General features: G+C 41.9%; 1 protein-coding gene and 1 long non-coding RNA gene across 3 annotated transcripts in view; one reads left to right on the plus strand and one right to left on the minus strand.

Moving 5' to 3' along the window:
- ETNPPL (ethanolamine-phosphate phospho-lyase) overlaps window positions 1-13,108 on the plus strand; it is a 67,339-nt gene that overhangs the window by 21,610 nt on the left and 32,621 nt on the right. The window contains exons 2-5 of the mRNA XM_073571978.1: window positions 699-817; window positions 968-1,127; window positions 9,076-9,150; window positions 9,247-9,340. Coding sequence (XP_073428079.1) covers window positions 699-817; window positions 968-1,127; window positions 9,076-9,150; window positions 9,247-9,340 — 448 coding nt within the window. The remainder of the gene's footprint in view (window positions 1-698; window positions 818-967; window positions 1,128-9,075; window positions 9,151-9,246; window positions 9,341-13,108) is intronic.
- LOC141086169 (uncharacterized) overlaps window positions 1,376-13,108 on the minus strand; it is a 73,744-nt gene continuing 62,011 nt past the window's right edge. For both annotated transcript variants that reach the window (XR_012231527.1, XR_012231526.1), the window contains one exon: window positions 1,376-1,593. This is a non-coding gene — a long non-coding RNA (uncharacterized lncRNA). The remainder of the gene's footprint in view (window positions 1,594-13,108) is intronic.

Below are 13,108 nucleotides of genomic sequence, written 5' to 3' on the forward strand. Positions count from 1 at the left end.
GATAAAAGCTTGGGGTGGGCTGAAAAATCTATGGATTTGCTTTCATTGCAATAAAACAGATACTACTCAATACTTGAGTGCCAGGATTCTATGCCTTTCCATTTATACTTCCTCCAAGAGCACCACACTGGAACACGAAGTGCCGACCACTTCTTGCTTTTTCACCCCAAGTCATAGAGAAAGCTCCACCTGTAGATTCTCTATTGCAAGCTGAGGAGCTTCAGGAACAAGCCTTGCCGGGCAATGAAGGCCACCACCAAGAATGTTAGCAAAAACTCTTACAATGAGGGCAATCTCGCCTCTCCCTCTCCCAAGGTCTGTGCCCCAGGCGAAAGCCCAGAGTGCTCTCATTATCATCCGCCCCAGTATGTATCCATGTTATATGGATCTGTAATACAGTGCCCGTATATTGCTATTAGCTCATATTGTACCCCATATGCATCCAATTTTATATGTATGCCATGTTACGAAGCAACTCTTTCCTAAAAGTAATTTCATGTGCCCCACAGTCTTATAGACACCATGTACCATCATATAGGGTCTGTGTCATCTGCCCCAATAATTACCTTAGCAATGAGCTAGCCTTTGGACAGCTAACACTTTTGGAAAGAGTGCTATGGTTTTTACTGATTTATTCCTTATATCAGAGAGCAGCTTGGATAAAAGGGTGTTTAATTATATTATTTATTCCCTTTCAGACCATCTTGCAAGGTATTTTTTGCAAAAGATCCAATTAAGATTGTTTGTGCAAAAGGGCAGTACATGTTTGATGAGAAAGGAGAAAGATACCTGGACTGCATAAATAATGTTGCTCACGGTAAGTCTATCAATTATATATAAGGGTAAGTCAATCTACACATATACACACTAGACCGTCTAACACAACTGTTAGTGTGATCTCATTGGATCATTGTGTGCTTTTGGCAGCACTTGCTTATGAATAATGCATCTCTTTCGTCACTTGCAGTTGGACATAGTCATCCTGAGGTGACAAAGGCTGCAGTGAAGCAGATGGAGTTACTGAATACAAACTCTAGATTCCTGCATGACAATCTTGTCCAGTACGCTGAACGCCTAACAGCGACCCTGCCTGAGAAGCTGTCGGTCTGCTACTTTGTGAACTCAGGGTATGGTTAATAATAATATTTCAAGCTCTCAACATACCAGATATTTTGTTGAAATGTTTGTAATAATGGAAAACCACAGCAAAGTAAGAATGCATTAAAAATAGAAATAGTTTATTTTTATCAATTAACAAAATGCAAAGTGAATGATCAAAAGAAAAATCCAAATATTTGGTGTGACCAATCTTTGCCTTTGAACAGCATTGAAGCATCAGTTCATCTATGTTCAATTGAGGACAATGTTTGAAGGAACTCGGCAGTGAGGTTGTCCCAAACATCTTGTAGAATTAACCACAGATCTTCTGTGGATGTTGGATTGTGCAAAGTATCTTTATGAAATCCAACACAGATTTGATGTTGTTGAGATCAGGGCTCTAAAAGGGCCAAATCATAACTTCCAGGACTCTTTGCTCTTCTTTACACTGAAGTTTCTAATGACATTGGCTGTAGGATTGGGGTCATTGTCTTGCTGTAGAATAAATTTGGAGCCAATCAGACACATGGATCGTAATTATATTTTTTTAAAGAATTCATACTTTTCAGCTTTTTTCCCACACCTCCCTAAACTAAATGAAGATATTTATGTGATTATTACTATTGACATTAATAGCATAATTTAAAGAAAAGCTTCACAAAGTCTCTCCGCCACAACTTTTGGCTTTTATCTTAAGTCATGTGATAATGCTCGTTAAAGGGTCGACATTGACTTTTAGGCTTGCTACTTCCTATAGGTGGCACTAGAGTTCTAGTCCTCTTCCTCTCTGAAGAGACAATTTGCATATTCACCACAACTGTAAGTTTTGGGGTATGTTTGACCTTCAATAAAATCTAAGTGGTGGTGTCAGAGGTCCATTAGAGTGTACAATTCTAAGGCTTTCATTTGCCAGCTGAGGCTCTGTTGTTAGAAAGTGGTGAGATTTATCTACTGCAATGAGGAAAAAAAGATATTCATTGAAAAACATTCATGTTATTTGACAAATTTGGTAAAACAGGAAAAGCACTAGATAAACCTGAAAATCCTAAAATAAGGTCCCCAAATGACCCAGGAATGTACAGTATGTTAAGCAAACACATCGATGACTTTACTGCTATCACGTTAGTCATGTTTAAAAAGTTAGAAATACCCCTTTATCACCAGCCTACTCCTTTTAAGCTGAATTATAAAATTATTATTATTTGGCTATATTCGCATGAATGTATTTATGATAGTGCTGTCTATTTAAACAATGGTCTGCACAGTAACAATATCAATTTAATAGAAGCTTGATATCTGATACATGCTTCCCACTCACAATGGCAATGGCTGCATGATTCCAGACATATATGTTTCAGAGAAAAGCATAGTTTAAAGGTACTGTCACACTAAGCGATATCGCTAGCAATATCGCTATAACTTGTGACGTTACAGCGATATTGCTAGCGATATCGCTGTGTGTGATACTTACCTATGAACGGCTCCCCCGCTGGTTATCGCTGATCGCGTGAGAACGTCCTGGGACGCTTCTCGTGATAAGCTTCCTGCGGCGCTTCCTGAGGAGAGACGAGTGATGAGCGTGGAGCTGGGCGGGAGGACGCAGGATCGCCAAGTGTGACAGGTAAGTAGCGACCCCCGTCCCCAGCGATGTCGCTGGTGAGATCTGCCTGTGTGGCAGCTCACTAGCGACCACTTAGCGATGTACCAGCAATCCTGACCGCGTCATATCGCTGGTCGGAATCGCTGGTACATCGCTAAGTGTGACAGTACCTTCACAGTCACCTGGGACAGAGCTTCACAGGAAACCAGGTGGTCCCTGGCGGCTTCTCCCTGCCCACTCCCATTGAGTGACATTTCTCAAGGCGGGGAGAAGCCACCAGAGACATCGCCGGTCTGACTGACAGTCCCCGTCACCTTTGAAAAGATGGTTTTCTCCAAAACACAGCAGTAATCCAGAATGAACCATATTTTCTGAAATCATGCAGCCAGTGACTGATAAATGCCACCTATGGAGCAGGCAGGATGTATCAGCTGTCAGGTTCCCTTTAAGCCAATGCGCCCGTGCACATCAGAGATTTTGCACATGGACCATTAAAATCGCAACACGCACTAATCTTATCTATTTTGTGGATGAGACAGTACTTGTTTTAATAGCTGATCCTTCACCTATCCATGTCGCAGATGTGTGTACAGAGCTGCAAATGAACCCAGTCATGTCCCCAATTTGCAGACAGAACTGGTTGAGGAAATTGTGCAAATTTGGGCTTTGGGTGGGAAAGAAAGTTTCATGTACAATATTAACCCTCGTATTGAACCTACACTTTCAAGTACACAGTTCGCTGAAACCATTGATAAGGTTTTACAAATGATTCTGATAGTCACTGAGAAAACGAGATAGCAATAGAAATATAGGCTCTTTCTTTTTTTTTTTTAAACTCTGTCTATTAAATGCACAGTACTACATACAGGCAATGATATCCAACAAATACCATGAATTTAACACTTAACCAAAAAAAAAAGAACCCCCCCTCCTCCCATCCCCACCATGTGCTATCTCTTTCTTAATATTGATTTTCTTCTTTGCCAACCACAGAGCATTGGAATGTGAGACAATAAAAAACATCTCTGCTCCGTAGCACCTAAGATAGTTAAGCTCAATAATATGCTAAAAAATGACCCATAATCTACAATTATATAGTTACTAACCAGTAACTTGCCCCATACCTTCCCCCTGGGGTTGGTTCACACAGACAGTTAAAAAGGTCCTTTCACTTGCTCAAAACAATTGAGTTAAATACCTTGCAAAAATCCCTGAGCTCCCCTGATTCTGCTTTTCTTTTTCCATTTGAGCTACATCGCTCCATTGTAGATATATTCACATTTAAATATTTTGTAGCACACTATGTGAAATCTCTACTCATAGTTCAACTGGGAAATTATTTATAGTCTTCTCTAGGGGCGTGTGCTTTCCCTCCTCCTTTCCAGATGCTGCCAATCACAACTCGGGAGCTGATCTTAGTCTAGGAAGGAGAGGTGATAGTGCGTGCCACGAGAAGACTCTAAAGAAAGGCCCTGTTGAGCTACAAGTAGGCATTTCTCATATTGACTCCAAAAGCAACAGGTGTAAATATTGCTGCAATGGAGCAATGCAGCACAAAATGGGTAAAAGTGGCAGAATTAGGGGAGCTTTTACAAGGTAATTAACTCAATTTTATTGAACAGGTGACAGGTTCTCTTTTACCTAAATAGGCTACAATGAGCCCAGTAAGCCTAAAATAATACATTTAAAGTGTATCTTTATTATAAGAAAATGCTCTCAAATATGTCTTACAATAGAGCATATACAGTAAATGTGCCATTCTCTAATTCCCTTTGTTCAAGTATAGCACTAAAATAAAAAAAAGCAATAACAGTGGATTTGTAGTAATACAATGAGTCAGAAATAGTTCAAGTGATCTAAAAAGTGCACCTAATAAAAAATATAAGCAAACATAGTTCTTAATCTTTACATATTATCTCTGGCTTAGGGGCTGGTAACACCCTCAACGTGAACAGGCCTATGTGAAATATGTGTTTAAGGTGTACCCATCCCGTAGGCCACAATTAAAATTACCGGTATCTATTTTCTTGAATAGTAGAGCGTGAAGAACATTTTGTTTCAGGCCAAGCACGTCCTGTCTACATATTGTTTGACTGCTAATACTATAAGAAAAAGAGCAACCAATGGTGTACATATCATAGTGGCAGACCATGCAGCTGCTATGGGGTGCATGTTCAATGGGAGCCCCTAACATATGGGACCAATGTAACTACACAGAAACTACATTTAATCACAGATATTGCCCAAAACATATCATTAACCCTTTAACAGGTAATACACAACAGAACACTATCACTACTTTTGTGGTAGCAAGATAATACAGTAGAAAATTGATACCGCACAATGATGTATACTTTATAAAAATATACTTTATTGAAACATAAAAACAAAGTACACAAGAAAAATGCTGGAAAGTAAAAAATGAGGGACTACACGTCCATGGAATCTCACATTACAGCACTCCAATTCACCAACATAATAATGTAATAATGTATAAGACCATTGCACATACTTATCTGAATGAGTCACCTAACAAAGGAAATCACATAGCAAAAAATTAAGAAACGCTCCAGCAATATTCCCTAGTAAAACGTGTACCCACAACGGGTGTACCTATATCTAAATGTCAGGAAAAATGCCCCGCGTATGTAGAAAGCCAAAAGTTACCCTATTAATAGGTGCAAACCCATATAGATAGACCTGAAATGGGCCATCAAGGATGGAGGTAAGATCCGCATACGGGGGAGATCCGCATACGCATGCGGGGTATACGGAGATGCCGGAGGATGTAAAGTGGTCTTAATTAATGACTCGGGGGCGCACAATTCCTTTGATGACCTGGCGTTACCGGACCATGTGACCGCAAAATATCGCTCCTATTAGCTATTATGTCTCACGTGATACCGTGCATGCGCCATGAACGCCTCAGTATTAGGACTTCGAACAGGACCTTCACCTTCACGCTACGCAGGCGCCTTTAGCTGCTTCATACAGCAGCTATAGTGAACACAGGTTTAGGCAATTTTTAATTAGTCACACAAGCGGTATTAGTATTTATACTGGATCTCCCCCTGCCCTGACACGCCTCCCGAGGAAGATGTGCGAAACACGAGTCGGGGCAGAGGGACGTTCACGCATCTCCACCAGCACACACAGGTATGGATCCGTCCATCATTTACTATACTTACCTCCATCCTTGATGGCCCATTTCAGGTCTATCTATATGGGTTTGCACCTATTAATAGGGTAACTTTTGCCTTTCTACATACGCGGGGCATTTTTCCTGACATTTAGATATAGGTACACCCGTTGTGGGTACACGTTTTACTAGGGAATATTGCTGGAGCGTTTCTTAATTTTTTGCTATGTGATTTACCTTGTTAGGTGACTCATTCAGATAAGTATGTGCAATGGTCTTATACATTATTACATTATTATGTTGGTGAATTGGAGTGCTGTGATGTGAGATTCCATGGACGTGTAGTCCCTCATTTTTTACTTTCCAGCATTTTTTCTTGTGTACTTTGTTTTTATGTTTCAATAAAGTATATTTTTATAAAGTATACATCATTGTGTGGTATCAATTTTCTACTGTATTATCTTGCTACCACAAAAGTAGTGAGAGAAACTACATTATTGGTAGCCAGGGTGTGAAGAATGGAAAAAACAAACTCTAAACATTTTTCTCCTGGATGGCAAAACTCCGTAACATATTTAGAGACAATTTGATACTTGTTTGGAGATCCCACCAATTTTTGCGGGAGTTAAATACATAAAGACTTCACTGATTGAAAAAGGTTTTAAAGGAATACAAAGCACTACCACAGTGGTCCACTGGTTGTGTGAGATATTGCAGGTCAGCACTGGTCATTTTAATGGAGCTAAGATACAATAGCAGATACAGTCCATGAACAAATGTGACACTGTAGGTACAACAGTGCAGCCAAGGCCTTTCAGTCTGGCCTCTTTTTCATGCGGATATCATAGAACATGATTGAGGGCAGGGACAGATAGACTTGAATATATTCAATGCTCAGTGGTTACTTTAAAGGGGTTGTCCGGTCAAAACCGATAAGTATGAATCCCCCCCAGCGCGAACACTGTGTGCTGTTGGGATTTGCCAGTTTCAGACTGGGAAACAGCATATGTATAAATTATACATACTCTATCCAGTTTGTGCGGCCTCGTTCCATACACTTGTATAGAGCTGAAGCAGCGCCCTGTCTAGTGACGCGGACGGCCAGTGGGCGTGTCCGACTAGAGGGCGCGGCCTCGCTCCATACAAGTGTATGCAAAAGAAGCCACACCCACTTGCCAGGTGTATGTATAAGTCATACATATCCACCGTTCCCCGGTCTGAAACCGATGAATCCCTGCAGTGCATAGTGCATGCATTGGGGGATTCATAAGTCTGCAGTCACACAGAGTGACTGAAGACATATCGATTTTGACTGCACAACCGCTTTAAGGCAAAATCAGGAGTAAAACATATAATAAAATGTTACCAACTACTGCAAATAAGTAATTCATATCTCATTTTTTGTGATACCAAGCAGTATATGTATTGTCATATATGTGATGGGTTTACATAGTTGACTTGATAGTCTAAGGCAGGGGTGTCAAACTCAAATACACAGAGGGCCAAAATTAAAAACTTAGACAAAGTTGTGAGCCAACCTTCATATCTATTAAAAATGTCTGCAGTTGAGGAAGTTTTTCCTTATTATTAAATATAACTATGAAACTTTTCATATGGATCACATGGCCACAAACTTAAAAAACTTGTCCTACAAATAAACTACATTTTATATGGGACATACTGGAATAATATGCTATATAAGAGCAGTAAAACACATATGGCCCAATGACTTAATTTAAACATGTAATAACAAAGGATAAAAAGCCTAGAATTAATAAATAATACAGCAAAAAAATTATGATGCCAACAAAACTGCCCCCAAAACACAGTATGATACCCACACAGTGTATTATTCCACAGTACCCTCCACACGCACAGTATGATGACCTTACTGTACCTCCCAGCAAAGTATGGTGATCCATCATAGTATGATATCCCAAGTGTGATCCACTCACACAGAAACCTATAAAGTATAATGGGTCCCACAAAGTCCTCTACACAGAATAATGGACCCCACCTAGTCCTCCATGAAGAATAATGGGCCACACACCGTCTTCCGGGCCACACACAGTCTTCCATACAGAATAATAGGCCATACATAGTCCTCCATACAGAATAATGGACCCCACATAATCCTCCATACAGAATAATGGGCCCCACATAGTCCTCCATACAGAATAATGGGTGCCACATAGTCCTCCATACAGTATAAAGGGCCCCACATAGTCGTCCATATAGAATATTGAGCCCCACATAGTACTCCAAACATTAAAATGGGCCCCACATAGTACTCCATACAGTACAATGAGCCCCACATCGTCCTCCATGCAATAATGGGCCACACACAGTCTTCCATACAGAATAATAGGCCATACATAGTCCTCTATACAGAATAATGGACCCGACATAATCCTCCATACAGAATAATGGGCCCCACATAGTCCTCCATACAGAATAATGGGTGCCACATAGTCCTCCATACAGTATAAAGGGCCCCACATAGTCGTCCATATAGAATATTGAGCCCCACATAGTACTCCACACATTAAAATGGGCCCCACATAGTACTCCATACAGTACAATGAACCCCACATCGTCCTCCATGCAGGACTGCATGGGCCCCTCATAGTCCTCTATACAGTATAATTGGCCTCACATAGTCCTCCTTACAGTATAATGGCCTCATAGTCTCCAGTGTCATGGACCAAATATAATCATCCTGAGGGCCAGACTTGGCCCTTGGGCCAGAGTTTGCCATGTGTGGTCTAAGGTGATGCTCACACAATCCAAGTGTTGTTCATGAAAAAAACGGACAGTACTAGAAAAAATACAATTCAGTAGTGTTGTTCAGGTAGCTGTTTTCTTCACAAGGACTGAATGTCCTTGTGAAGAAAAGTGCAACATTCACTGTTATCTTCCATAGTTCGGATTAGACTCACCAACTCAAGTTTATGGGTGAACCCAGATCCCTTGTGGAGCATCCATATAGCATCTAATTTTTATGGATACATTGCAATTGTTTAAAATCGGAAATTGTATTTGTTCTTGTAAATTGTAATTACTGCAGCTGTATAACAACGGATAGCATAGATGACAATACAGATTAAAAAAATCGTCCTTTTTTTCTGGATGAAAAACGGACAATTTTTTATATGCTAGTGTGAGTTTAATTCTCATTTTTCTGAAACACTTTTCACAAAGGTATTACACCCCTTATTTGTTAAACTGTCTCTTGCAGGTCAGAAGCAAATGACCTAGCTTTACGTTTGGCACGCCAATTCTCTGGACACCATGATGTGATAACCCTTGACCAGTAGGTTTTTAAATGTCATTATACAGTAGAACGTTCACTTTTGTTTGCTTAGTAAGTTTATTTTACATATTAAACTTTTGTCATTTGTTGTTTTAGCGCCTACCATGGACACGTGACGTCTTTGATTGACATAAGTCCGTATAAATTTCAACAGCTCGGAAAAGAAGCAAAAAAAGAATATGTTCATGTGGTGAGTGTTTATTAGCACTTCCACTTAGTACCATTATTCTATTTTTACGATCTCAACTCATCATTTAGCTTGTAACTCATACTTATGATTTGAAATGCTACCTTTTAATAACATAATTTTCTAAAATATGGACTTATACAGTTCACAATGATTTGATTGATAAATCAGTTTTAAGTAAGCTCTCAAATTCTAGAATTCTATTTCGAGTTTTATCATTGTTTTTTAAAAATGTTTCCAAAAATTGCTATTTTTCCATGAAACTATTCATTTACATAAGCAAGCAAAATAACCATTATCAGTTCTAGTACTTTTATGTTTATATTGATTTTGCACTTACCACTTTATCTTAAAACTGAAAAGTTATTTCCAAATTTACATGTAAAGTGCAAACTCTCAGCTGGCATCCTGTCAGCATAGCTGTGCTGTATCTAGAATGTAGCTTCTATTGTGAGGGATGATGTAATGGGAAGGGGCAAAGCCTCCTTTATTATGGTGTAGAGAGTGTAGTGTCGTGATGTCGGCGATAAAGAATTCAGAGACGTACACTGATGTGCTGGTGCTTGGCTGCTAGGCCGTGCTTTTCTTTATTCCTTACTTCCTCCTTCCTCTCCACGTCCCTGCCTCTGACTCCTCCTCTCCCCTACATCACTGTTACTAGGCAAAGAATGCAAACAAGGGCAACAGCCCACAAACAACAGGAGATGTGACAACATCACACCTCTTCTTTTCTCACAACAAAAAAAACCTGAAACATTGGAAGAATATTGTCGTTCAAACATTAAGTCTCACTGCAGAACATAGTCTGTAAGGTGGGCAGGTGGTCGGCGATAGGTCCTAGTCGGATAGCGGTGAGACGGACCATCACCAGATAAGCCCTGAGTATCCCAGGAGACATCCCCTGTTAGGCATCTCCAGTCTCTGGCAGGAAGTCGTCGCTCTCCGCTTCCTCAATAGGCGTGGTTTTTGGGACGTGGCCCCGGAGTTTTTTAAAGTGGGACACATTTCGTGTGACCTGACGACTTTGATTCCGGGCAGTAACCATGGTGCCCTTAACACCTATAACTTGAAAGGGTTCCGGATAGTACTGTGACGCAAACTTGCTAGTCGCTTTTAACCTTTGTGCCAGGACCCAATCGCCCACCTGTATTGCCGGCTGTCTGCCTCGATGGTTGCGCTTATCTGCATACCGTTTCATCTTTTCCTTTGATATGGAGTCATTAATAGAAATCGGGGTCTGGACGGAGATTGCTGGAATGCTTGGAAGTTTGACCCGTAAGGGCCTGTTGAACAGTGCCGTTGCAGGTGGTATTCCCGTTGTAGAGTGGGGTGTAGCCCTGTACTGTCTGAGGAATGCGTTCAACTCTTGCTGTAAGTCCTTGTGCTCCATGGTAGCAATCCTTAGGGTCTTGTTAAGCGATTGCATGAATCGTTCGACTTCACCGTTGGCCTGAGGCCAGCAAGGAGTTATTTTCCGGTGTGTGAAACCCAGGTAGGTTGCGAAGGACTGAAAGTCTGTGCTATTAAAAGGCGGTCCATTGTCAGATTTCATGATCTCCGGTATGCCATATGCCGAGAAGATCTTGTCTAATTTTGGTAAAACAGCCTTGGCCGAGGTTGTAGAAACATGTTCGATGACTGGAAACCTTGAAAAGTCATCCATGATCACCAGCAGATAGGAGCTATCCGGTAGACTGCAGAAATCGATGCTAACAGCTATCCATGGGCCGGCTGGCAGGGGTGTCATTTGTAATGGTGCACGTCTATGGGCAACTGTAGTGGCTTGGCACGGTATGCATGTTTCAACGAGTGCCTCCACCTTTTTGTCAAGTCCGGGAAACCACACTTTCTCCCGCAGTAGCTGCTTCGTTTTCACGACCCCTTGATGAGCTTCATGCGCCAGATCCAGTACCCTGCTCTGAAGTTTCTGAGGTATCACCAGGCGATTATTTCTTAAGAGCATATTTGAGTCTGATACTGATAGTGAATGTCTCGCGTTAAAGAAAACCTCCAGGTACCCAGCTTGATCAGTAGGGTGAAGGCGGGCCTCAGCGAGAAAGCTGCTCCAGTTCTTAGACCGAACCGTCTCTATCACAAATTGAAGTTGGTGATCGGCATCCAGCGCTTGCTTAATTTCCTGTATGGTCATAGCTTTCGGTACCGAATGGGCGACGACAAAGTTGACATGCTCCTCCGCCAGAATCGTCGCGGGGATGTCGTCTGTGGTGGGCTGTGGTGCTGGGTGTCTCGAGAAATAGTCTGCGGGATTTCCAGCTCCCGCCTCGTATCTCAACTGGAGATGATAGTTCTGTAAGCGGAGCAACCAGCGTTCAAGACGCGGGGGAGGCTTTGAAGAGGGCTTATTGAAAATTGGAACGAGTGGCTTGTGGTCAGTTATCACTGTGAATTGATGTCCAAAAAGGTATAAATGGAAATTAAGGCACCCCCACACAACTGCCAGGGCTTCTCTCTCAGTTTGTGAATATCGCTGCTCTGTATCTGTTAGTGTCTTGCTGGCATATGAGATTGTGGATATGTCGCCTGCGCTAGACACTTGTGTGAGAATTGCCCCTAGGCCTACTGGACTAGCATCCACCAGTAGCTGTGTGGGTTTTGACGGGTCAAAATAGGCCATGACAGTGTCGCTGGTTAGGTTGGTTTTCAATGCGTCAAAAGCTGCTTGCTGCACAGTGCCCCATGTCCACGGAGAGTCTTTCTTTGTGAGCTTTCGCAGAGGTTCAGAAACAGTGGCTAGGTCAGGTATAAATCACCCACAGTATGTGACCAGTCCTAGGAAGCTGCGAACATCTGACACATTTTGCGGTGGGCTAGCCGATTTTATGACAGCCACTTTCTGTGGGTCAGCTGAAACTCCTTGTTCAGAAAATATGTATCCAAAAAAGTTAATGATTTTTGGTTAAATTCACATTTTGACGGATTGACAGTGAGATTGCAGGCTTGGAGTCTTAGAAATACTTGTTCTAGGCGATTGTCATGTTCCTCTTGGGTTGTGCCATAAATGAGAATGTCATCACTGACGTTGAGGACTCCTGCAATGCCAGACAGAACCTGGCTGACGATATTCTGAAAAATTTCTGCAGCCGATGAGATGCCAAAGTTCAATCTCTTAAATCTGCGCAGGCCCACATGCGTGCTAAAAGTTGTAATGTACCTGGAGTCTGGATGCAATTCAAGTTGATGATAGCCTGAGTTTAGGTCAATTTTTGAAAATACCTTCGCACCATTCAGGTCTGCGAGAATGTCATCAATAGTGGGCGTGATGTGCCTTTCTCTTTGGATCGCCCGATTGGCGTGGCGCATATCCACACATAGTCGGATTTTACCTGGCTGCTTCGGTTTAGGTGCAACAACGATTGGTGAAACCCAGGGGGTCGGGCCTTCAACGCATTCGACGACATCGGACGCCTCCAGGTCTTGCAGTTCTTGCTCCACAAGCTTGCGGACATGGAATGGAATGCGCCTGTGGGGCTGAATAGAGGGCTGTACTGACGGATCTATATGCAATTTTATTTGAACATCCTTTAGCTTACCTAGGCCTTTAAAGAGATTTGGGTACTTCTGCATAATGTGGTGGGCCGAAGGACCTGTAATGCTGTTGACAAGGTTCACAAGGCCCAGAGATATTGCACTGGTACAGCTGAGAAGTGTGTCCGCAGAGCATTCTACCACATAGAAGGTGTCAGTGATGGACTTTCCTTCAGCTGCTACTTCTGACTGAAATTTTCCGCACAGGGGCAGTGCAGCTGCTGA

The sequence above is a fragment of the Dendrobates tinctorius genome, unplaced genomic scaffold, assembly GCF_039654945.1.
Source record: "Dendrobates tinctorius isolate UK_male_01 unplaced genomic scaffold, ASM3965494v1 ptg000030l, whole genome shotgun sequence".
In the NCBI taxonomy this organism is placed as follows: domain Eukaryota; kingdom Metazoa; phylum Chordata; class Amphibia; order Anura; family Dendrobatidae; genus Dendrobates; species Dendrobates tinctorius.